The 23,985-nt window shown below is 41.9% G+C and overlaps 1 protein-coding gene across 3 annotated transcripts in view; it reads right to left on the bottom strand.

The window, feature by feature from the left end:
• The window catches only part of DCLK1 (doublecortin like kinase 1), a 325,749-nt gene that overhangs the window by 281,287 nt on the left and 20,477 nt on the right, over positions 1-23,985 (bottom strand). For all 3 annotated transcript variants that reach the window (XM_024755592.1, XM_024755594.1, XM_024755593.1), the window contains exon 3: positions 22,468-22,814. In XM_024755592.1, the coding sequence (XP_024611360.1) occupies positions 22,468-22,814 (347 nt within the window). The remainder of the gene's footprint in view (positions 1-22,467; positions 22,815-23,985) is intronic.

The following is a 23,985-nucleotide window of genomic DNA, read 5'->3' as shown; positions in this document are numbered from 1 at the left end:
TCTCCTTCCAGCTTCAACACTCTGGGAACCTGCCATACTTGATCTCTTTGGAGAGGTATTCTGGGACAAATCCTCTAGATACAGAAAATGTTAAGAGCTATGAGGAGGACGGCTTGAAGATGGCGGAAGAGTAAGATGCGGAGATCGCCTTCCTCCCCACGGATACACCAGAAATACATCTACACGTGGAACAACTCCTACAGAACACCTACTGAAGGCTGGCAGAAGACCTCACACCTCCCAAAAGGCAAGAAACTCCCCACGTAACTGGGTAGGGCAAAAGAAAAAACAGAGACAAAAGAATAAGGACGGCACCTGCACCAGTGGGAGGGAGCTGTGAAGGAGGAAAAGTTTCCACACACTAGGAAGCCCCTTCGCAGGCGGAGACTGTGGGTGGCGGAGGGGGAAGCTTCGGAACCGTGGAGGAGAGCACAGGGGTGCGGAGGGCAAAGCGGGGAGATTCCCGCACAGAGGATTGGTGCCGACCGGCACTCACCAGCCCGAGAAGCTTGTCTGCTCACCCGCCGGGACGGGCGGGGCTGCGAGCTGAGGCTCGGGCTTTGGTTTCAGACGGAGCGCAGGGAGAGGACTGGGGTTGGCGGCTTGAACATAGCCTGAAGGGATTAATGCACCACAGCTAGCCAGGAGGGAGTCCTCGGAAAAGTCTGCACCTGCCGAAGAGGCTCGCATATATATGGAATTTAAGAAAAAGAAGGATGTCATGAAGAACCTAGGGGTGGGACGGGAATAGAGATGCAGACTTACTGCAGAACGGACTTGAGGATATGGGGAGGGGGAAGGGCTTTGACAAGGCGAGAGAGAGTCATGGACATATACACACTAACAAACGTAGTAAGGTAGATAGCTGGGGGGAAGCAGCCGCAAGGCACAGGGATATTAGCTCGGTGCTTTGTGACAGCCTGGAAGGGTGGGATGGGGAGAGTGGGAGGGAGGGAGACGCAAGAGGGAGGACATATGGGAACATATGTATATATATAACTGATTCACTTTGTTATAGAGCAGAAACTAACACACCATTGTAAAGCAATTGTACCCCAATAGAGATGTTAAAAAAAAAAAAAAACTGAGGAAACCACCACCAATATCCTGATGTTATCAAGTGAAATTACAGTTGGGATAAACCGAGAAAGCTACAATCTTCCATTAAGCACAGTAAGCCTGCCAGCTGCTAGAGAAGATCTGAAAAGGGCAAACCCAAAGAGAGACAGACACGATGGGCATCTCAAGGGCACCACGGCACGAACTCCTGAAGCTGTCCTTCCCTTCATTCTTTCTTTGGACTCCTATTATCCTGGTGTCTGTGCAGCTTTGAATAGACAGGCAGGAACCCAAAATAGAATATTTTATTTTCATATTGTGCATTTTCAATTAGCTTTCTAGTAATAAAATACATTATTGTGTGAAGAAATACTTCAAGAAAAAATCTCTACCCAAACCAAATCTTGTGGCACTTGGCACAAGGTTGGATGCTTTTAATTTATTTATTTATAATTTATTTATTTATTTTTTGGCTGCGTTGGGTCTTCGTTGCTGCCCGTGGGCTTCCTCTAGTTGTAGCGAGCAGGGGCTACTCTTCGTTGTGGTGCGCGGGCTTCTCATTGCGGTGGCTTCTCTTGTTGCAGAGCATGGGCTCTAGGCACGCGGGCTTCAGTAGTTGTGGCTCTCAGACTCAGCTGTCGTGGCGCGCACAGGCTTAGTTGCTCTGCAGCATGTGGGATCTTCCCGGACCATGAATCCAACCCGTGTCCCCTGCATTGGCAGGTGGATTCTTAATCACTGTGCCACCAGGGAAGTCCCAGGTGGGATGCTTTTAATAAAATATTCTACTGTTGCTCTATATATTAAACGCTCACTCTTGATCAGCTACAAGTAGATCCTCTTCCCCATTCAACTCAGCAGCCAGTGTCACTGTTTATCCATCTGACATCACTGTTTGCCAGTTATCAGCATTCCTTAATTAGTTCCTTAAACAGACCAAGTCAATGTCAGGAACTGCTTCTCTGCCTTAAAACACTCCCTGCACTAGCCCTCTGGAGGGCACTTCTGTACAACCTGGAATCTCCTGGGCTCCAGAACACCTCACCTGAACTCAGGTGTCTGGACAAAGTACATGGGGAGAGAGGATCAGTTCCCAGAGACGTCTGCATAGGACGACCTGAATGCCTCCCACTTCAGCTTCTGAAACACCCACAGTGACTGAGAGTGTTTGCATGTCTTTGCAAGTGGGATGCAAAGTTTGCAACAAAAGACGGCACTGATCTTCGTTCGGCATGGGTGTCGCTACAAGGAAAATAAGCCTTTGTAAAGGGACCTGTGATCTCTTCACCCGTGGTGCAATTAACAGAGTTAGGAGGTGTTACGTATTACATTGCTAATCAATTCTAAGCATCTCATAGAGACAAGCATTGGTGGGCACAGAAACATGATGAGACCCAGCCTTGGATTATAAGAAAACTTGTAGCTTAATGGCAGATACAGACGTGTAAAGGTGGGGCTGGAAGACAAAGCCATGTGGACGTGGGCACACAGTGGGTGTCCAAGGATACTGATGCCTTTTTCCCATTAAGGAGCCCCCTGGACATTTGCCCCTGTCTCCTCCTCACTCCCTTCTAACAGGGAAGGGCTGGGTTGGGGGAGGCGAGGGTAGTTTGGACCCTTAATACTAGGGACACCCGTCCTGCTGTGGACACACCTTCTCCCATGGCTCTGTCAGGGCTGATGACCAAGTTCCCCCAGGAAACAAGGAGAGGAAAATGAAGGTGGTCAGAGACCAGGGAGCAAAAGGCACAAAACCTGTGTTTTTGGTTTTTAGCACAAAACTTAGGGTAGCCTTTGGGCAGTACCAGAGTGCCCATGTATAAAGGATGCTTTGGCTGGGTCCAAACAACATGTTTTAAAACATGATGTGGAAAAAAAAAAAAAAAAACATGATGTGGGAAAATGGTAACGTTCCAGTGGTTTTCCTGTTTCTTCCTAACTGAAGACTCAAATTCACCTTTGCAGACTGATCCTTTCTACTCAGAGAGTTGGCTCTGGGGGCTGAGGCCTGAACCCAGGAGGGAACGAGCAGACAAGAAGACGAGCAGGTGAGCTGGCCACTGCCACGGTGCCAGAGAGGAACTTGACCTTGGCCTTCAAGAGCAGTCCAGGCTGAAGGCTCTTGCTGCAGCTTTTTTTTGTTTGTTTTTTTAATGTAAAAAGCTTCTGGAAAGTTTTGTTAAATATCACCTTTGGCCTTAGCTCTGCTGTGGGGAATGAAAGGCCAGCCCTCTTCCACATTGAGGGAGAAGTGGTGCAAGGCAGGGAGCCACAGCCTGGGAAACAGGTGGTAACATGTGAAGTGTGCCCTGCAGGGGGGCCAGGCAGCTTCAGCCCCAGCAGCCCAGCTGAGGGGGGACAGTCAGCCAGGTGGGGCTGCCGAACGGGCAGGGCCTCCCAGAGGCACATGGAGATTCTGAGGGAGCAGAATCTTAACGTCACTGCTAGGAAAGTATCTGTACCTCTTGACAAAGCGAAATACTTTATTCGACTGTTAAGAAGCCCCATGACAACCACACTTCCATTTATGTCTTAGCTTATAATAGCTCGAGACAGCTCACTATTCTTAGCCTCTCTGTCTTCTAGTGCAACCATTTTCTCAGCCTGTTACACTCCTCTCCCACCACTACTCTCTATTTCAAGGTTCCTATGGATTGTAATGTTTATGAATACTTTTAAAAATAGATGAAATATCAACAACCAGTAAAAAATTGATGAAATATCAATAACCAGGGGCTTCCCTGGTGGTGCAGTGGTTAAGAATCCGCCTGCCAATGCAGGGGACACGGGATCGAGCCCTGGTCAAGGAAGATCCCACATGCCGCGGAGCAACTAAGCCCATGCACCACAACTACTGAGCCTGTGAGCCACAATTACTGAGCCCGCATGCCACAACTACTGAGCCCGCGTGCCTAGAGCCCGTGCTCCGCAACGAGAGACGCCACCACAGTGAGAAGCCTGTACACCACAATAAAGAGCAGCCTCCGCTCGCCGCAACCAGAGAAAGCCCGCGCATAGCAACGAAGACCCAACACAGCCAAAAATAAATAAATTAAAATTTTAAAAAAATCAATAACCAGTAAAACAAATACATTTTTATTCTATATTTTTAAAGAACACTCTCAATCTGCTTACCATCATTGGTTCTATCTATGTAAGCAAGTTTGAGGGAGAAAAGTCTGAAATCATCTTAAAATGGCTTTTACCAGAATCATTCCTCTGCTTTCAGGAGCAGGTTTTAATTTTCCTATTTAGTATCTTCAATAGGCCTGATTTCTGGCCCACTTCAAATCGCTCCTCCTTTGTGTAATCTCATACATTTATGAATAATGTGTAAGCTCTTCCCTGCTTGACATGAACACCTCACATCATAAACAGCTAGGTGACCCAGCAGGACAGGCCCAATGCCTGGGGACCCAGGGGGCCTGCCAGCCCTAGTGGAAACACAGGCCTTTCCCCAGTGTGCTTTGTGCAATTCATGGAAGTCTAACTACATTTGGAAAGAATCTTGTTCCAAATCAGTCAGTATATGTTTCTTCCCACTAAATCTCAATGTGTCCCCGCCCTCGTGACCTTCTCCACAGGACTGTTTGCCAACAGGAAGCCCAGACTGTCCATTTGTGAAAGGTTCCTATTTGCCCCAAGTTCCCCATCTCCCTCCTCTTCTTTTCACCTCAACTCGCTGGCAAAGACATCTTCATTTTTCTTTTTCTTTGCCTTTTTTAAAGTTTTATTTTATTTTATTGTTCTCTGTACAAAGAAATCTACAACAGGTAGCTCTGGTCACTGAATTTCCCTAACTCCCTTCTTTGTTTCGGAGGCACTGACTCTTTCCTCACACCAATAACGTTCAGCCCAGTTTGATTTCTTCTCTCCACATTTCAAATATGAAACAAGACAAAATCTTGTTTCCTCTGGTATGAGAGTGACTCCAGCAATGCCTCCCGGGAAAGGTTGAAGACACTTTGATCCCCACTTGGCGGCATGAGAGAACCAAAGCTTTTTACTCTGCTGGTGACGAATCACTACCGAGGTCCACTGGGGAGGATAAGCAAATGTTAGAAATCCAGACTGTGTGTGTTTGACTACCAGAGTCCCCAAGTGTGCCACACGTTTGGTAGGAAAAAGCACTGGGTTGACAACCTATTACTATTTTTTAAATTTACTGCACTTTACCTTTGTAAAGTGTGAGATGCCCTACAACACACTATAAAAGAGTGCAAAAATTCTCACAGCCTTGAGATGCTGAACCTATGGCCTGGTGGAGCTGTTCATTCTCCATTAACAGGGAAGATGCCTAAACACTCCAGAGAAGGTGTCTTAGAAAGGAGCTCCCAGGAAGGCCAGACGGAGGGCATTTCATGCAGAGGGGATGGGACTACAACGACACTGGAGGTTAAAAACAGCAAGCTGGGGCTTCCCTGTTGGTGCAGTGGTTGGGAGTCCGCCTGCCGACGCAGGGGACGCGGGTTCGTGCCCCCGAGCGGCTGGGCCCATGAGCCATGGCCGCTGAGCCTGCGCGTCCGGAGCCTGTGCTCCACAACGGGAGAGGCCACAGCAGTGAGAGGCCCGCGTACCGAAAAAAACAAACAAACAAACAAAAAAACAGCAAGCTGTCTGGAGAACTGGGACTGAGGGCGTGCCTGGGGAAATGGCAAGAAACGAGGGTGGACAGGGCGCAGGGGCGCGTATCTTGAAGGCTGTGCCACGCTGGGACAAAATCAGCTCTGTCTTAGCGAGCACCCTCTGGAGGCAGCATGGAGGCCCGGGTGGAGGGGACACAGGCAGGAGGCCGAGACCAGCTAGGGAACTTCTGCGGCAGTCCAGGCCAAGAGTGAGAGCACAGAGAACGGGAACTGGATTCCCAAAGCATCCCTGGGGCACACTGGGTGACTCACTGAGGGACCCGCTGGATATGGGGACAGTGCAGGGAAAGGAAGGATGTCCAGATGATGCTTAGGTTTCTAGTGAGGCAAGTGGAAACCCAGAAACAGAAGAGGAGGGCAGCAATGACCTTGTGATCATATCTGCCTCGCTCCCCAGACTCCTCACCACCCCATGCCAATGGCCGGTCCCCTCTTCTGCTCTCACAGGACTCAGCACCTAGCACATGGCATGGCAACCCTTTCTTGAAACGCCTGTCTCCTGCCCTGTACTGAGAGTGTCTCGGGGCAGGTGCAGGACCTGACTCATCTTTGTATCTTCAGTGGCTGGCACATGATGTCTTGTTATGTGACAACGCCTGACCGTCAACTTTTAATCTACATTTGGCCACAAACGGAAAATGACAACCCAAACTTCAGCGAAGCATCATGTTTGCTTCTCTATATGTTTACGAAGTTAGTCCACAAAATTTCTTTTAGTTATAACACCCCAGAGGTACAAATATATATGAGTCAAGGCAGATAAAGAAAACGGTGTGATGTGATTAGTAGCATCTGATACTGCTGACTATACACAACTCCAAATCTCCTTCATTTTTTCCACTGGAAGACAACAGTGTATAAGAGTTCTGGCCTATTAATTATTTTCTAGCTGTGTTATTTTGAACATATTATACAATCCCTCTACATCTCAGTTTCCTCATCTGTAAAAGAGAAAAGAGAGAACTTACCTCAAAGGGTTGGTGTGAGGAATAAATTTTTAAATGCATATAAAGTGGTTAATATATAACAATTGCTGAGTATGTGTCTGCAGTCATTATGCATATTGATTGTTTAACATTTAACGCCACCACTCCCCACCTTACTGCCCAAACACATCCCCCATTCATCTGAGATGCCTTTTCTTTCTTTTTCATTTTCTTCATTTTTCCCTCTCCTTCCCACGTCCAATCAGACACTAAATTCTATACATTCTACTGTCTAAATACCCCATGCACACTGGTCAAGGGTTCAGACCACACAATACAGTCTGAACTAAATAAAAGAGACTCTGAAAATAAGACAAGTCAAGGAAAAAAGTGGCTTCAGAGAGGAAGGCACTGTTCACATATTCACTGATAATCGGGCCTCAGTAAGAGACAGGAGCAATAGTGATTCACATTATCACTGTTCACTGATAATCGGGCCTCAGTAAGAGATAGGAGCAATAACGGTACTTCAAACTACTAACGTAATGGGTCATTGAGATGTTCTTGACATTCTCACTTCTATATCAGACCTTAAATATGTAATTGGTTTATGGGGAGGGAGAGATTACAAAATAATTGTATCTCACCCAAGAAACAGACAAAGCACATGGAAAGCATACTTTAGTTATGAAAAAGCAAAAAGATACACAGCTTGAAATATGTTAATATAATTTGAAATCTAATCAGCCTATAAGTGGTATTTTTGGACTATAACAAAGAAAGTATCTCCAAATGGAGCACAGAGAAGGCAGGAGTAAAGAATATACATCTGGGGAGCCCCTCTGGGGCATTAGAGGACAGTAATTGTTATTCCATCCTGCCATGAATGTTAAATGTTTCTCCTCTTAGTTGTCTGGGTTTGGAATTAAATCAGAAATACCATATGTGTGTATTGCACTCTTTGCAAAGAGTGCAAAGACCACAAGTGGTTCACTGCACTGAAATGCTGCATCACCTTCTCTGCTCCAAGTTACTTAATAAAACCCAAGTGAGCCCCAGTGCTATTCAGCTGGAGAGGACGAAGATCACAGTAAAGGTTAAAGAAGGATATACTTAGTAAACCCATATTATACAAATGACTGCAAAGGTAGAAAAAAAGTCTTTCCTATAAATGCATATAGAAGGATGGGGTCAGCATTTTAAAAGTGATGCAATTAAAAAGCAAATCAGCGGGACTTCCCTGGTGGCACAGTGGTTAAGAATCCACCTGCCAATGCAGGTGATATGGGTTCGAGCCCTGCTCTGGGAAGATCCCACATGCCACGGAGCAACTAAGCCTGTGCACCACAACTACTGAAGCCCGCACGCCTCTGCAACAAGAGAAGCTACCGCGATGAGAGGCCCGGGCACCGCAATGAAGAGCAGACCCCGCTGGCCGCAACTAGAGAAAGCCTGCACACAGCAACAAAGACCCAACGCAGCCAAAAATAAATTAATTAATTAACAACAAAAAAAGGAGATCAGTGATTGCCGGTCTCGGGGCAAGAGTGGGGAACTTTCTGTGGTGCAAGTATCCTAACACTGGATTGTGGTGATGGCTGCAAGCTCTATAAATGTATGAAATCACTGACTAGTACACTTAAAACAGGTAAAATTTATGTATGTAAAGTATGCCTTAATAAAGCTACAAAGCTTTTTTTAAGTTGACATGTTTTAAAATTCAACAATATTCCCTTTCTATAAAACGGCTGCATTTCTGGGTAATGGGTTCCATTAAGAATGTTATGTTTCCACTGTTAGGGATGGAAATCTTTATGACAATTTTTTTAAAAGATTCTTAGGTGCTTTTTAAAATTACTCAAAATAAATTAATTTCATAACTAACAATCAAAATAGCAAGAAAAAGTTAGAAGAAATCAAAGCAAGACATTTCAGTAGTAACCTTCTCAACAGTTACTATTCTTTTGGCAACCCACTCAAACTATAATATTGACAGATCCCCAGAATTTGATAAATTCAGAAGAAAAGTATTTTTAAACTCCAGTGGGTAAAGTAGATAAAATACAGCAATGAATCATGAACATTCTTACAAAAAATAAAAGATTCATGTGAATTTTATATACTCAAAATGTCAAAACACCATATAAAGCCGAGTATGGCACTGTGGTTAAGAATGTCTGTCTGCCTCGATCATATACTAATCAATTGGGTCAACCAGTTGTTTCCCTTGTTTCTGCATCTGTGAAATGGAGATAACAATAATATCTACCACATAATACTACTGAGGTGGTAAAAAATAACTCTTTAGTTAGTGCCTGGCATATGGTAAACATTCAAGAAATGCTAGCTGCTGTTGTGTTCGTATTGATGCCATCATCCCTGAGTTAGGTTCCATGTACAGATGATCTTATTCTCTTTTCTACAAAGCCTCACATCGAGGGACGGCTCCAGGTCTTTACCTTCCTGAAAACTCAATTACTCAGCAATGCTCATGCCAACCCTTTCCAGCTACTGCAATAGAATATATCTTCCAACTTTTGATTCATTACACAGTGTGTTATCATTCATACTCTGGCACAGAGCTGGTGCCACACCCCCGAACTGGTCTGACACACTTTCTTCAGACTGTGTTAAACCAAATTATTAGGCAAATAGGACAAAGAAAAAGTCAAATGAGCAGAACCATTTACCGTGGAGTCACTTACAGTAAGGTCCTTCCACAGGAATGAAGCATCCAAAATACAGACATGCAATAATTTAAACACACAGGGTAAGGCTTCATTTTTCCCTTTGAAAAAAGTAATTTTAAAACCTTGAAAGAAAAACATTTATTACTGTTGCTGAACCTCAAAACCGTATCAACATTTCCTCTAGTCCTTCCCCTCATTCTCTTGTGCCCAAAAATGTACATCTGGGGGGTAAAAATTGCCGAAATCAGTTCTCATATATTTTGATATTCTTGTAAAATCTTGAAAATAACTTCCCTCTCACTTCAACTGATGCAAGGAAAGGAATGGTGATTTTACAGGATCTGACTGTCAACATACCTCCCTGGGAAAGTGCAGGCTAGTGAAACTGAGGGCTAGTTCACTTACTACTTATTTTCAAGCCTTCCACAATATGCCACGAGCTTTGAGGACAGGGACTAATTTAAATGTGAAGTTATTTACTAGCATGCTGGTACACAGAAGTAGGCTTTCAATGTTATTCATATTCCGAATGTGCCAGAAGTGTTTATTAATTAAACTATAAAGTAGAACATATTTTTTAGCTATTTAAAATGTAAGGTATTGTTAAGAGTGTCTTGACAGGCACATTTCCAAACAGTGCAAGGATACCCTCAAGCAAGGTTACCTATACTAATCACCTCCTACGTTTTGAACATACAAATATGAGAATGCAAATTTCCCTAGCAGTGAATCTACGGGGTCCTAAAGGGACTCCTCTGCTTAGGATTCCACTGTGAGGAGTTCTTCCAAGTCCTCCCCCTACCCAATGGAGGAATACTGAGATATTCCCAACTCCTGGCACAAGCCCATGCTCCACAGATGTCTACTGACCTAACAAATCTATGCGAACATGCATACTCTCAATAGTAGAGGGCATGTGAATTAAACAGCTAAAGCAGGACCATCTCAATAGAACCCATGTGAAATTCTTGATCCAATTTGGCAAAATCAAAGGTGAATCTGTGGATAGCCTGCTCAGCTGACAGACACTGGCACAGGTCTTTGTTTCTATGACAACGATCAACAATGGGCACCGCACAATAAAATAATGGGATTAGGTTCAATTTCCTCCACCTGAAAGTATACCAGAGGCATCAATACACAATATTCTTAGGTCCTTTCTTTTCCTATATGGTTTAATAACTGTTGCCAAATGCAAAAAAAAAAAAAAGAAAGAAAAAGTTTAATAAATAGACATACTTTTTAAATACACAGTGGCTAAAGTCTACCAATTCGCCATGAAATTTAAACAAAGGAGAAAAGGAATTTTTGCTATAAAAGAAAATGATGTTCCCAACCAAAAAATGGCCAACATGCCCTTTATTCCTTTCCCAGCACACCAATCCCAGAAAAGTCCTGAGAAATACATAATTTTATTTTTTCCCAGGGCTATATCATCAACCAGTGACAAAAATGAACATTCTATCGCGTCTCCGTATGCCACTTATTTCTAGAGCTTCTTATTTTCTTTCCCAATTTGGAGCTATGATCCCAGAGATGTAAAAAGCCCCTGATGATGAGCTCCCGGGCACTGTGTGGCTGTTTGCAAAGTCACATCTGCCCTACGTCGTGTGTGGTCATAGGCAGCGGACAGATGAATTAAGCAGGCTACACCTCCCCAGTCTCTTAGCCTCCCAGGCTGCACTGTAAGAGACCCACTCCAATTCTGATAACTAGGTGATCACTGCATACCAGGTTACCCCTCCACTGTAGTTCTCAACAGCTGAGTCTGTGATACATAAGACTCTTGGCCACTAAATTCCTAGATATACTAACTAGAAATTATTTTCAAAAGTTGCCCCTCCATTTCCTGCACACATTAAAAATTTCCCCGTGTTTTTCTGGACATCTTCCATGTTGAGAATTTTCTCATGCATAGGGACTCTGCCTGACAACAGTTGGAGATCTAAAACCAACTCTTGCTTAGGGACTTTCAATCCTCCCCATGGAAGATATTCAGAAGGACCATGAGGAAAGTATTAAATTTGTGTGGCCTATCGAGGGGAGCATGCAGATAACTTCCAACAGCATGCATATGGACTCTGCGGCAACCACGTACATTAAGCCCTTCATCAGGATCAGCATTTCCATGGTTATCGTTCAGCCTTCCCTGCATCTCTTAACTTTCATTTATTCTCCAAACAGGAAGTCATCCATCGTTACAGGAAGTCATCCATCATTACAGGAAGTCATCCATCGTTACAGAAAGTCATCCATCGTTACAGGAAGTCATCCATCGTCCACACACAGGCGGCCCACTGAGGCCAAATCGCAGGGGGTACACTCTTCATGCTAATGGACTGGCTGCTATCCAGAACTTTGTTGATGGCAATCATACCTTGCCGTCTGATGTTAATACTGACACTGAGAAGATGCAAATGAAACTGCTAAAGTCAGCTAAAATTAATGTTTAAGTCCATCTACTGAGTAACAGCATGGGTTTATCGTCTTTAGGTCTTTGGATTCTGATGCTCCATTCATACTGTCCAGTATGATCTGTGCTTGATCTGTGCCTGATCTGTGCTTCCCCAACTTTAATATGAATGTGGATCGTGTCAGGATCTTGTTAAAATGCAGGTTCTGATTCAGTAGTAAGTCTAGGGTGAGGCCTGAGCGTCTGCATTTCTACAAGCTCTCCAGTGGCATTACTGCTGCTATCTTCCGACTCCTCTTGGTAACAAGGTTTTAAAGAACATGGGTGGAATATATACCTGAGCATACAGGACTTTCTACAACTTATTTTGTTGTGTAACTAGTTACCAGTTCCCAGAGTATTACTATGAAAAAGCATCAGGGGTAAAATTTCTCTCCCTTTCTTCTTCAACAAAATGCTTACCTTGAATTGTTTTCTTCCTAGGAGAGTTTTTTTAAAGAAAATATTGATTTTATCTTACTACTATGTTTAAGTCCATCTACTGAGTAACAGCATGGGTTTATCGTCTTTAGGTCTTTGGATTCTGATGCTCCATTCATACTGTCCAGTATGATCTGTGCTTGATCTGTGCCTGATCTGTGCTTCCCCAACTTTAATATGAATGTGGATCGTGTCAGGATCTTGTTAAAATGCAGGTTCTGATTCAGTAGTAAGTCTAGGGTGAGGCCTGAGCGTCTGCATTTCTACAAGCTCTCCAGTGGCATTACTGCTGCTATCTTCCGACTCCTCTTGGTAACAAGGTTTTAAAGAACATGGGTGGAATATATGCCTGAGCATACAGGACTTTCTACAACTTATTTTGTTGTGTAACTAGTTACCAGTCCCATAGTATTACTATGAAAAAGCATCAGGGGTAAAATGTCTCTCCCTTTCTTTTTCAACATAATGCTTACCTTGAATTGTTTTCTTCCTAGGAGATTTTTTTTAAAGAAAATATTGATTTTATCTTACTATCTGCCAAGGTAAGTTTAGTTTATGGTTTTCCAAGTAGAGAAAAAGAAAGAGTAGAAAGATCTCCCAAAGAGACCCTCCTAGTCCTACATTTATGTGATTCTACTTATCAGAATCTGAGCCACAAGTTAAAATCAAGAAACATCATTTAATAAATATTAAGCATCTAATAAGGGTAGCCAAGAATATAGAAGTCCATATAGTACTGTCTTCTTTCTCCAGGACATTCTGGTCTTACACAAGTTCACAAACAGTTATAACACAAGCAGACGTGATTAAGCACAGAAAGAGAATTACCCGGTATTTCTCCCTCAGGGAGAGACTTGTAAAGCATCATGGTGATTGAGCTCCAACTGACCTAAAAAGCCTAAATTATCTGGTATTTATGAAACAATACTAGACTTACTTAATCAGACAGGTTTTGAAATGCAATAATAATTTTTTTTCCATGAAGATTCCCAGCAGAGCGAATGAATTCTGAGACACTTTTAACCTCCAATAACCGACTACACTGAATAACATCTCAAGAGTCACTACTCCACATGATGTCTGCCTCTAAATCTGCTTTTAGAACTCTATAACTCAGCCGTAAGTCAGAACTCAGCCAGGAGATGCTCCACTGATGAGTTACTAGAGAAGAAAGAACGCTGGACAACTTGCCTTCCAAGGATCTTACACTGGGCAATAACATAACACAGTTAGAGAAGGAATGACAATAATTTCAAGACATTTCCCACATGAATGTGCATAGTAGCATGTGAGATTACAAGCAAGAAACCAAATTGGATTCAGAGTAGGATCTGAATTTTTTTTTAAAGAAAAAAGCAAAAAATAGGCCAAAATATTAACAAGAGCCATCTTGTCAATGAGACTGTAGGTCATTTTAATTTATCTTAATATTTTCTCACTTGCTCCAAAATTCTTTACAACAATTATACATTCATCTTACCATGGAAAAAGCCGATTAGAACATAAATCTCCCATCTGTCCTTTTGTTTCTATGGCATGTTGTTTACAACATAGTTCAGGTTTAAAACTGGATTTTAAAATTTCCATTTAATTTCTGAAACTGCCTTCTTTCATTTAATTTAGTTTCAAGGATTTAAACTAATCAGAAAAATGTGCTGCAACATACTTTCCTCAGCATCACAAACGCCCTTGAACACTGCAGGTCTGTGTCTGCAACAGTTGGGCCAGATGCTCTTCATGCCACTCTCTTATTGGCCTATCACCAATTTTTAAATCCATAAAATGTATTAATTAGCTCTCCTCTTTACGCACTGGATGGCAGAGGCAATGTCAGGAAGATTTTGAGCAATTCTCCTGAGGCAGATGGTGAAAATTCTCTAGCAGAATATCTATTGTTTCCCCATGGGATAAAAGTTCTTTCAATTGAGGAACTGCTCTAAAATTAGCAGATGAGTTTCTGTTTAATTATCCTAGAGCCTTTAAGGAAGCAGGTGTCTGAGCTAGAAAACAAGCGCCATAATGAGCCGCCTACAATCTGCGGTTTCAGGGCAGAGAGCACCACTGGCATTGAGGGCTACACACAAGCACAGCCCAGGGTGACCAACCAGCTCCTAAATGGCCTTGACCTGCGCTTTGCAGAACACTGGAAGCAATGTGTTAGTACCAGAGGTGTAGGTCATGCAAACCGGTCAAAGGTCCAGTCATTTAGTCATTCAATCATTTCTTGAACAAGCATTTACGAGGTCAGACCCTAGGGATTCAGAAGCCAGTAGGACACCTTCCCTAGCCTCATCCTATGAATTCTGACGGGGGAGGCAGGCACATCATCTGTCAATAGGCCAGCATAATCAAGAATTGTGGGGTCATCTACAAAGGACGGAACAGAGCCCCCTAGGAGAGGGGGCTGTGAGTTCTACACGGGGAAGTCAGGAAAAGTTTCACAGAGAGGCCACCTCTGAATTAATCTTCAGAAAGAATCAGCTTCTTGCTTTGCAGAGCTGTGGTGATGATTCAATGAGATGGACAGACACGTGGCAACTAGCCCATGGCACCGGGCACAGAGAAGGTGTTCAACCAATCAGAGTAATAATAAGGTTAATATTACTATATTAGTGTAGTGGTTTGTGGAAAAGTTACTTGTAAGAAATGACTGGTATAATTAAAGAAGAAAGTGAAGAAAATAATATCTAGGCTACATTCACAACTGATTGACAATAAATGGAATGACAAAAATATAATCACTAGTCGTTTAGCTACAATACAGACAATGGAAACAATGCAAAATGACCAATTCTACTTTGACAGCGTTCTACAACTACGTGTCCTGTACTTTTAGGAAAGCCTGGAACTTGAAGACAGCAGGGAGAGGGGCTAATAGTTATAGAGGACCTACCATATATCAAGCCAGGGCCTTTATGTACATACCTTCTCAATTAATCATCCCGCCAACACTATGAGGTATGCTTTTTTATTGCCATTTTAAAGAGAAAACGGAGATTCAGAGAGTCTGACTTGCCAGAGGCCACACAGCTAATGCGAGATAAAGTCAGGATTTGATCTTATGAGCATCTCATTTCAATTTCCACGCTCTTTTCATTATACCATGGAGCGTTTTCATGTGAAAAGACACATTTACAAAGGTAGATATGACTAGTAATTATTAAAGGGTAATTTTAAATAGTGAGTTCCCTCAACACATTTAAAATATGATTGTTTTTCAAAAACAAAAAACAATTTACCCTTAGCTTTTCAGGTGTAAGAACCACCAACAGTTAAGTGCCTACCACAGTGCTAAATGTGTCACACAGATTGTTTCATTTAATCCTCATGACAACGTATAAAGCAAGCATTATTATCAGTCCCATTACACATAGGAGAAAACGAAGGAGTATCAGAGAATTCAACTTCCCATGGGAGGGCAGATTTCACTGTGACCAGGGGGAGAGGACAGACTTGACCCCAAGTCTATCAGTTTAAAACCATGTGTTTGAAACTCATCTATAAAAACTAGTGTTTCTCTTCTGTACCATATCACTGCATATATCAATCCCTATGCTTACATTACAACAGCTGTAAGCAAATTTCCTCATTACAAGTAAATTCAATATACAGGATTTTAAAACTTCATCACTTAAGTGGGGAACTAAGGTTTCCAGGCCTGAATGAGAAACTGGATCAAGCTAGATTTTTCAGACTGAAATCTGACCTCAGGCCCAGCTGACGTGAAAGTCCAAGTCTGTTCCTCATTCCAATGTGCTCCCTCAGGGCAGAGGAAGCTCACAGGCCCAATCAGGCTCCCAGCCTTTGTAAAAGCAGAAGTCAGCACTAGGAGATGATCCCAAAGCCCCCAACTGGGGAAAGTGCCCCAGCACCCTCCGCCCAGCAGAGGGAGGGTTTCAGCACATCTTCAGTTCAACAGGGGGCCACTGGGGAACTCAGAACTCATTTGACAGCAAATTAGAATTCAATTTCCAGAAAACTGACTTTTGCTGAGACCAATCGAAGCCTTAAAATATACGCCACTGCAGGCACCCATAATTAATTACATTGTCAGAGGCGCTAAGACTGGAAGACAAGGACTTAACTTCTCCCAACTTGGGGGAATTAAAACCTACATAAGGACAGGTGTAGCCGATAAATCCTGAGTATCAACCAAAGCTACATAGTGTAAAACAGCACACTCCATTCTGGGCACTTTAATTCCCGGAGTGAAGTATCATAATGATTCTTAAGCTCCTTTTTCTCTGAAAACAGCTAAGATTTTCCAGCAATTCTGAGCTCTGGCAAATCGTGAGAATGGCTGAACATGTGCTCTGAGCGTCTGCAGGAAATTTTAATTTGACATTTTAAAGTGAAAGCTAAATTATTTGTATCAACTGTTTTTTACATCAGTTGCAAACAAAACCAAAAAGTGTTACATGCACTTTCACAACATATATACCAAATCATAAGAGTAAAAATCTGTATAAGAATAAAGGTTTTAAATATGCTTAAAAAACTTAGAGCTGTCATAGAAGTTTTTATTTAAACAAACACACACACACATCACTGTTACCAACAGCTACAGAAAAATCCTTTTCCAGTCCAACCAAACCCTTTCACATCCTAAATTCCTTCTTTTTCATTCAGAAACCTTTGGTTTTCACATTGTCTATACTCATTAATTGCTACAGCCAAGGTCAGATGTGGTAGTAATATGTACCACTTCTTTAACTTGCATGGAGCTCTCTAAACTCAAGCGTGAACCAAATTATTTTTACTTCAGATTAGAATTAGGTATTAAAAACCAAAAGGAAAAAAACCAAAGGCCATTTTGTGACTTCTGATTGATAAATTCCTATGGATGGTATCACCATTTCCTGCATTCCAATAAACTCATAAACTAACTTCCTAAAGTAAATGGCTGCAATTATGATGACTCATTTACAAGCATCTTTTGAGCTTTATGTTTGTAACAGTTGAGGGGACCAATGATCAAAAGATACTGAGAAGACGTATTAACTAATATATTGACATCAACTGGGATTTCCTTTACAAAGCAGCTGCTTTAGTCAGAATGTTTGTGTCCCCCAAAACCTCATATGTTGAAACCTAATCCCCAAGGTGACCGTATTAGGAGGGAGGGTGATTTGGGAGGTGATTAGGTCTTGTGGGTGAAGCTCTCATGAATGGGATTAGTGCCCTTAAAAAAGAGACCCCACAAACCTGCCTAGCCCCTTCTGCCATGTGAGAACACTGCAAAACCAGAAAGTGGGCTCTCACCAGACCAATCATGCTGGCACCTTGATACTGGACTTCCAGCCTGCAGGACTGGAAGAAATAAATTTATTTTGCATATAAGCCACCCAGTCTGTGGTATTTTGTTATTACAGCCCTAATGGACTAAGAGAGCAGCTATGATGCCTGTTCTCAGTTTACCATCTAAATCAGTTTATGAGTACCTTTACTTTAGCTGAGTTAGTCCCAGTGTTTTTCCATATTACAAAGACAATAAGTTGTTTGCTCACGCTAGCTTGCAGCAGTGGTGGATTTTACAAAGTGCGTGACCTATGTGAAACGTCTGTAAGATAAAAATACAATACCCCTGAGTGAGTTTTTCCTCTGATACTAAAGTATGTTGTTATTTTATACAGATCTTCAACGTCAAAGACTAGATAAGATGGGATGTGAATACATCTTCTACTTAAAGAGCAATCTGGTTTCTCATGACTTACACTTCAGTTGGGAAATGGGGGATCGTTGGGAAGTGCCTTATCTATGATCTGCACAGTATAAATTGCCTGCTTAGGCACTGAGTGTTCTAAGACTTGCTGTTGTTTATGTTTCTAAGCAAGGATCCAGTAATCACAGATGCTGAAGACTGAGGAGTTCAAGACAGCCTGATTAGCTGTTCCAAAAGAGGTATCAGGAGATACGCAAGTGTATCTTTTCAGCAAATCTTGTACGTTTCGGGCTTATTTTAATCATTTAAAAATGAGTCACACTCCAAATGACCTCTGGGATTAGCTTCCTAGTAGGGTGAGCGAATAACCCACAGAAAAATTCCAACACCCAGAGCCTGGACTGGGACAAGAGGAAAAGACTCTCACACCCTGCAGAGCCACCCCTGAACATGGAGAAAGGGGATATGATTTTAACCTTCAACTAGAAAATGCCCTCTGTCCGTCTTTGGGGGCCCTTAATCAGTGCCCAGATAAACAATGCATCACTGAAAATAAGACGCGGCAAGAGCCTTGACCTCCTAAGCATGCCGGCGGAAGTGACTGATCACCTGGTGGGCAGAGGCCCCCGACAGGGGTGAGGAGGGGGCAGCAAGGTTGCAGGAACCTTTAACCAAAGCTTCAATGCCACTGGATAAAGAAAGGAGTTGAAATAATCAGAAAAGGTTCACTCACAAACAGCCTGCTCATGAACCACAACGGCCATCCAGGGAAACTGCACGTTCCTGCAAAATGTCTTCCATATGGTGCAACACTTCCAATATGTTGATTTCCTCATCTCCGTCGAAACACCTCAAAAAAGCGCTGTATAATGACCTCATAGGCTAGGGCTTAAAGCAAAGCCAAGAGGCCGATGAGCAAGGAGGACGAGTGACAAGGGCATGTGGTCCACGTCCTCCAGCCCCCATCTCTGGGTACCATATGTAACAGCCGGCACGGGCTTGCACTGTTCCACCATCAGGAATCCCAGAGTCACCAGTTTCCTTCCCATGGATACATCTGCAGGCTGCCCAAAGGCAATCTGAAAAGCCATTCCTGCTTGTATAGCTTCCTCTCTACCCATTCATCCAAAGCACTCAAACTGTTAATTAAACAATTCTATTTCCTCAATACAAAAAATTACCTTTAAAAGCTTTATTAGACTTTGGATTTTAATACAAGGGCTCAGTTATACTATTAAAAAAAAAAAAGAGAGGCAGGCAAGTGGTCTTAAGGGTGATGTCCTGTGGACAGCATGTGGACCCTGATGCCACAATGGGCTGGGTAAGATGGTGGCAGCATAGGGCGCCACCCTCCTATGGCAGAGCGTCTCGTAACAGGAGGGCTTGGAAGGAAGTGATTTTTTTCTCAGAGGCTTAGCAAGCCTTGGTCACAGCCCAAGCTGTCAAAGAATCCCTCTCACAAATGGCTTATGGGGGCAGATTTCTCTTTTGAACAGAAATGATTCTAAAGACTCCCGGGGTCCATGAGGAAGGAATCAAGCAGAAAGTCTTTATATTCTTTCTACTTAACCATCCAGTTCCTCTGCAGCTTTTTACCACTCCTGCTATGAAGAACATACGCCACAATCGAGGCAATGCCACGAAGGCGACCTGAATCATCTCCACAAGAAAACAGCTGAATACAACAGTCAGCGGGATGACTGCAGGGGAAAAACTCATGGCAGAAAACCTTCAGATGATATTCCTTGTACAAATTACTGACTCGAAAATTCTTTTTCCAGACATTTGCGTCTCTGGTGTTCTACTATAATCTGCTGTGCACAGTGGTCATGACCACAAGCTCTGGAGAGAGACTGGTTCAAATTCCAACTCTGCCGTTTATATCTGTGTGGCCTTGGACATGTTTTTTTATTAACAAGTTCTGTGTCTTAATATCCTCATCTGTTAAGTGGGGATGATAACTGAGCTATTAGGATTAAACAAGCTGCTACATGCAAAACATTCAGAATAATGCTCAATAAAGCTACAGTCGTTATTACTATAGTTCCAAATTGCTTTCACTTATTTATCAGAATTGCTCCCACAAGCACCCTGTGAAATACTGGGGATCATTTCATCCATGTTTTTCTTATGAGTATAGTGAGACTCCGTTAAGTGATTTGCTAAAAATGTAAAAACCCTGTGGCTGAGCCAAGATTTGAATCCTGGTCTTCTGACATTAAACCTCGGACCTTTTCCATTACTTTGCATTATTTACATGTAAACCACAGCAAAAATGAAACCAAGAAGGACCCTGCAGGGCCTTTTCGGGACAGACCCCTGTGTCCCCTGACTCTTGTTTTTAGAAAAGCTTTAGCCTCCTAGGCCTTCTGCAAGATCCAAAGGGAATTTAATCAGAGAAATGAGAAAACACAGAAACAAAGGAAGACAAGCAAGACAAAATAACAATAATTTAGCCATAAAACAATGTCACGGACCTTTAGTCCCTCCTCAAGGGCTATAGATAATGACCTGAGCCATATCCTTGAGTCGTTTTTGCAGATACTAAAACCCCCATCAGGTTGAAGAAGTTAACTGCATGCTGACCACCAGCACATAGACCCCAGACCAGTTGGAACCAGAAGGTTGATGATGTTAGTTCCCAAAATACCACCCTGTTACCTCACCACCGACCAATTAGAGGGATGTACATGAGCTGATCATGCACCCTGAGACCTTCTCCCTCACCTTGCCTTTAAAAACACTTCCCTAAAAGCCACAGGTCTTTCGAGCATGAGCTGCCCGTTCTCCTTGCTTGGCCCTGCAATAAGTGCTACACCTTCCTTCACCACAACCTAATGTCAGTAGATTGGCTTTGCTTCACATCAGGTGATTGGACCTAAATTTGGTTCATAAACAAAAACAGCCATTATAAAATATGGACACTAGATAAATTCCTAAAAGGACAAAAACCACTGACAACATCATAATATCTATTCTAGCAATTCATTCTTGGAATAAACAAATGATCAGTTGATGGCAATTTAGATTACATAATTAAAGCCAATTTTTTTAATCAGTGTGTAGCAATTTGGAACCCCAAAATTCTGAAGCAAGGTGGGAGGAGGAACATTTATCAATGCATATTCTTTGTTGTAAATTTTACTTTTTATGAAAACACGTAAAATCCCATCTTGAGAAAAATCACAAAAATGTAGAACTACAAGATGGTTGAGCAGTTCATTACAAAGGGAACCACTGAAGGGCTTAAGTGTTTAAATGTGAACCTTGCCATCTTATTGCTGCCGTAATTCACAAGGCAGCTATGGACTTTTTCATCACTGATATATTGGTGACATTCAGGCTACATACACCCTCTTAGATCTAGAAGACTGGAAATTTCCTAAGAATCCTTATCCACGTGACACTTAAGGGAAGTTTTATGAGACAAGCAGAAGGTACGTGAATATAAATGAACTGGCAGATCTTCCTTTTTCTCCTAATGAATTTTATAATTTAGAGCATTTGGATGGATTCCCAGGGGAGGAATTCATCCCTATTTTTTTCATTACTAACAATCTCTAGTATTTGCATCTATTTCTAATTCATAAAGTTTGCATGTGTTAGCCTTCAAGAACTTGAATGAGTCTTCTATTTAATAAGATCAATCTTTTATGAATCTAGTTTTGATCCTTAATATGTACTCTATATACAAATCGTTCAAATTATCCCTCAAAATAATTTCTAAAAAGCAAGTGGACAGATCCATGCTAAAAACAAAATTTCAAACAAATATAGTGTACTAAAAACTATAATCTGAAACCAAAAGACACTGGTAAACTCTGAATGACCAGCAAATTTCTCTGTCCATATATCAGTGTTCTTTTATTCAGCTCACCATCAGGGTTCTGTCAAATCTTTGCAAAAGTCCACACAAGACTTCCTTTAAGTTCATCTGAGCAATGCACGTTAAAATGTCCACTCACCCAAACTGACTGATGTACATTCCACAGTAAAGGAAAACCGTTTCATTGTAATTCTGAAATTATGTTTTTGATACAAGATGTATAATATTCTAGAAATATGCCTCTTAAAAGCCACCCAGATGGAAATATTTCATTCCTTAGATATGTACATAAAAATCTATAAAATGTAAATAAATCTCACTAGTGAACATTACTGAGACATAAAACTATGAAATATTATTTAGGTCAAAGAAAGGACTCAGATTTTTCTCTACTGGTCAGAGTCTACCTCTATACCTGGTCCTGCTCAAGGTGATAAGACATTACTATATAAACAAATTGAAAACAGATGGCTGAAAAAGGCACCATTATGTTAAACAATGAATGACTGGAAAAGTAGAAATCTCTGAGTAATCATTTAAGCTTCATAGGTCTATATTTGTACTTGATTTCAGTGGTTAATCCTGTGCTAACTCTATCCTTGAACTGGTTTGGGGGCAACAGCTATGTATGCATTGACTAAACGACCCAAGTCCCTCAACATCAGTAAAATGTATGTTTCAGGTCTCCACCATAGGCTGCACAAATCCCCCAACTCCCTGGTTCTTGCCCGTAAAGTCAAGGTCACAGCATGATACCTCCCTTACCTGCTTCCCATCCAGGGTGTAGAGGCGTTTCACCACTCCCGAGTCCAGCTTGATGGCATCGGTGATGTCAGTGAGAACCTGTTCAAAGGAGTGAGCCGTCTTCTTGTTCAGCAGAATCCGGACAGCTTTCCGCGGCTTCACTCCACTTCTGATGATGGTGACCAGCTTGGGCCGAATGAAATCCTTATTCTCCCGCACCTCCGAAGGGCTCCCTTTGGCGGTGGCCAGCGAGGACACCGCCCGCGAAGCAGAGGTGGTCTTGACATTCACGGACCAGTTGGGGTTCACATTCTTGGTGTACTCCAGCTTCTTGAAGGGCTCTATTGAGCCACACACATAACTCTCTCCTAAGGAGGAGAGAAGCATATTTAAATTTACACTCAGGTAAATTCAATTCTTTTTTCCTACTCTCTGAATTTTCCTTTTCTACTTAGAAGCAAGCACTACTTGTGACTTTTTAAACAATGGCAGTATGATTAACAATTAATGAAAAAGAAGTTTGCCTTCTTTTTTTAAAAATTTCTATTGGAGTACAGTTGATTTCCAGATTTTTGACTTCCAATCTGGCTCTGTCAGCAACAGATTGGTATTCTGGGGAAAGAAAAAAATCATCATTCTTCCCTTTCATCATCTTCAGTTTGGTGATAGAAATCCCGATATTAAATAGCCCTCAGAGAGATATGAAATTGAATTCAAAATAGAAACTATTTGGGGGGATTTAGTTATATTTATATTTGCAGAAAACTTCAAAATTGGAGGCACCTACATTTGCCACCTGAGATAAAATAAAAACTGAAAATGGATCAGAAAACAGCTTCTAAAAATAGCTGTGTAATTTTTTTTTGACGGGAGTGTTTGCTTAACATTTTGTAAAGTCAAGTAAAATTCCAAAAATAAGCAAAATAACTCCTTTCCTTTTCTTCCATCTTCACAGGGCCAAGCACAGTGATCCACACACACGTCACACTGGTTTATAGACAAAAACTTTTGAGAGTCATCAACTTACAAACTTCATAAACTGATTTTAAAATAAATATAACTATATAAGATGAAAAAGAGCTGAGGATCTAATGTACAGCATGGTGATTACAGTTGATAACACTGTATATTTGATATATATTTCAACATAGTATAATTGAAATTCGCTAGGAGAATAGAACTTGAATGTTCTCACTAAAGAAAAAAAGGAAAAAAGAGAAAAATATTTGAGTTGACGAATATGTCAGCTAGATAAGAGGAATCCTTCATATATATATGTAAAATTGTCATGAGGTACACTTTATATATCTTACAATTTTATTTGTCAATTATAATCCAATAAAGCTGAAAAAAAGAAAATATACAAAATTAAATTTTTTATTAAAAATGACTCCTTAACAGAGAATCATTTAATGCAGATACTCAAACTATTTTTTTTTTTGCAGGGTCTTCTACTGCCTTGTTCTCTGATATATGCCCAGCACACAGGACAGACCAGTGCCTGGCACCTCGGGGTACCCAATGTTTGTCGAATGAATA

Source organism: Neophocaena asiaeorientalis, unplaced genomic scaffold, assembly GCF_003031525.2.
Source record: "Neophocaena asiaeorientalis asiaeorientalis breed wild unplaced genomic scaffold, Neophocaena_asiaeorientalis_V1.1 scaffold59, whole genome shotgun sequence".
NCBI lineage: Eukaryota > Metazoa > Chordata > Mammalia > Artiodactyla > Phocoenidae > Neophocaena > Neophocaena asiaeorientalis.
This window is presented reverse-complemented; position numbering and strand designations above follow the sequence as displayed.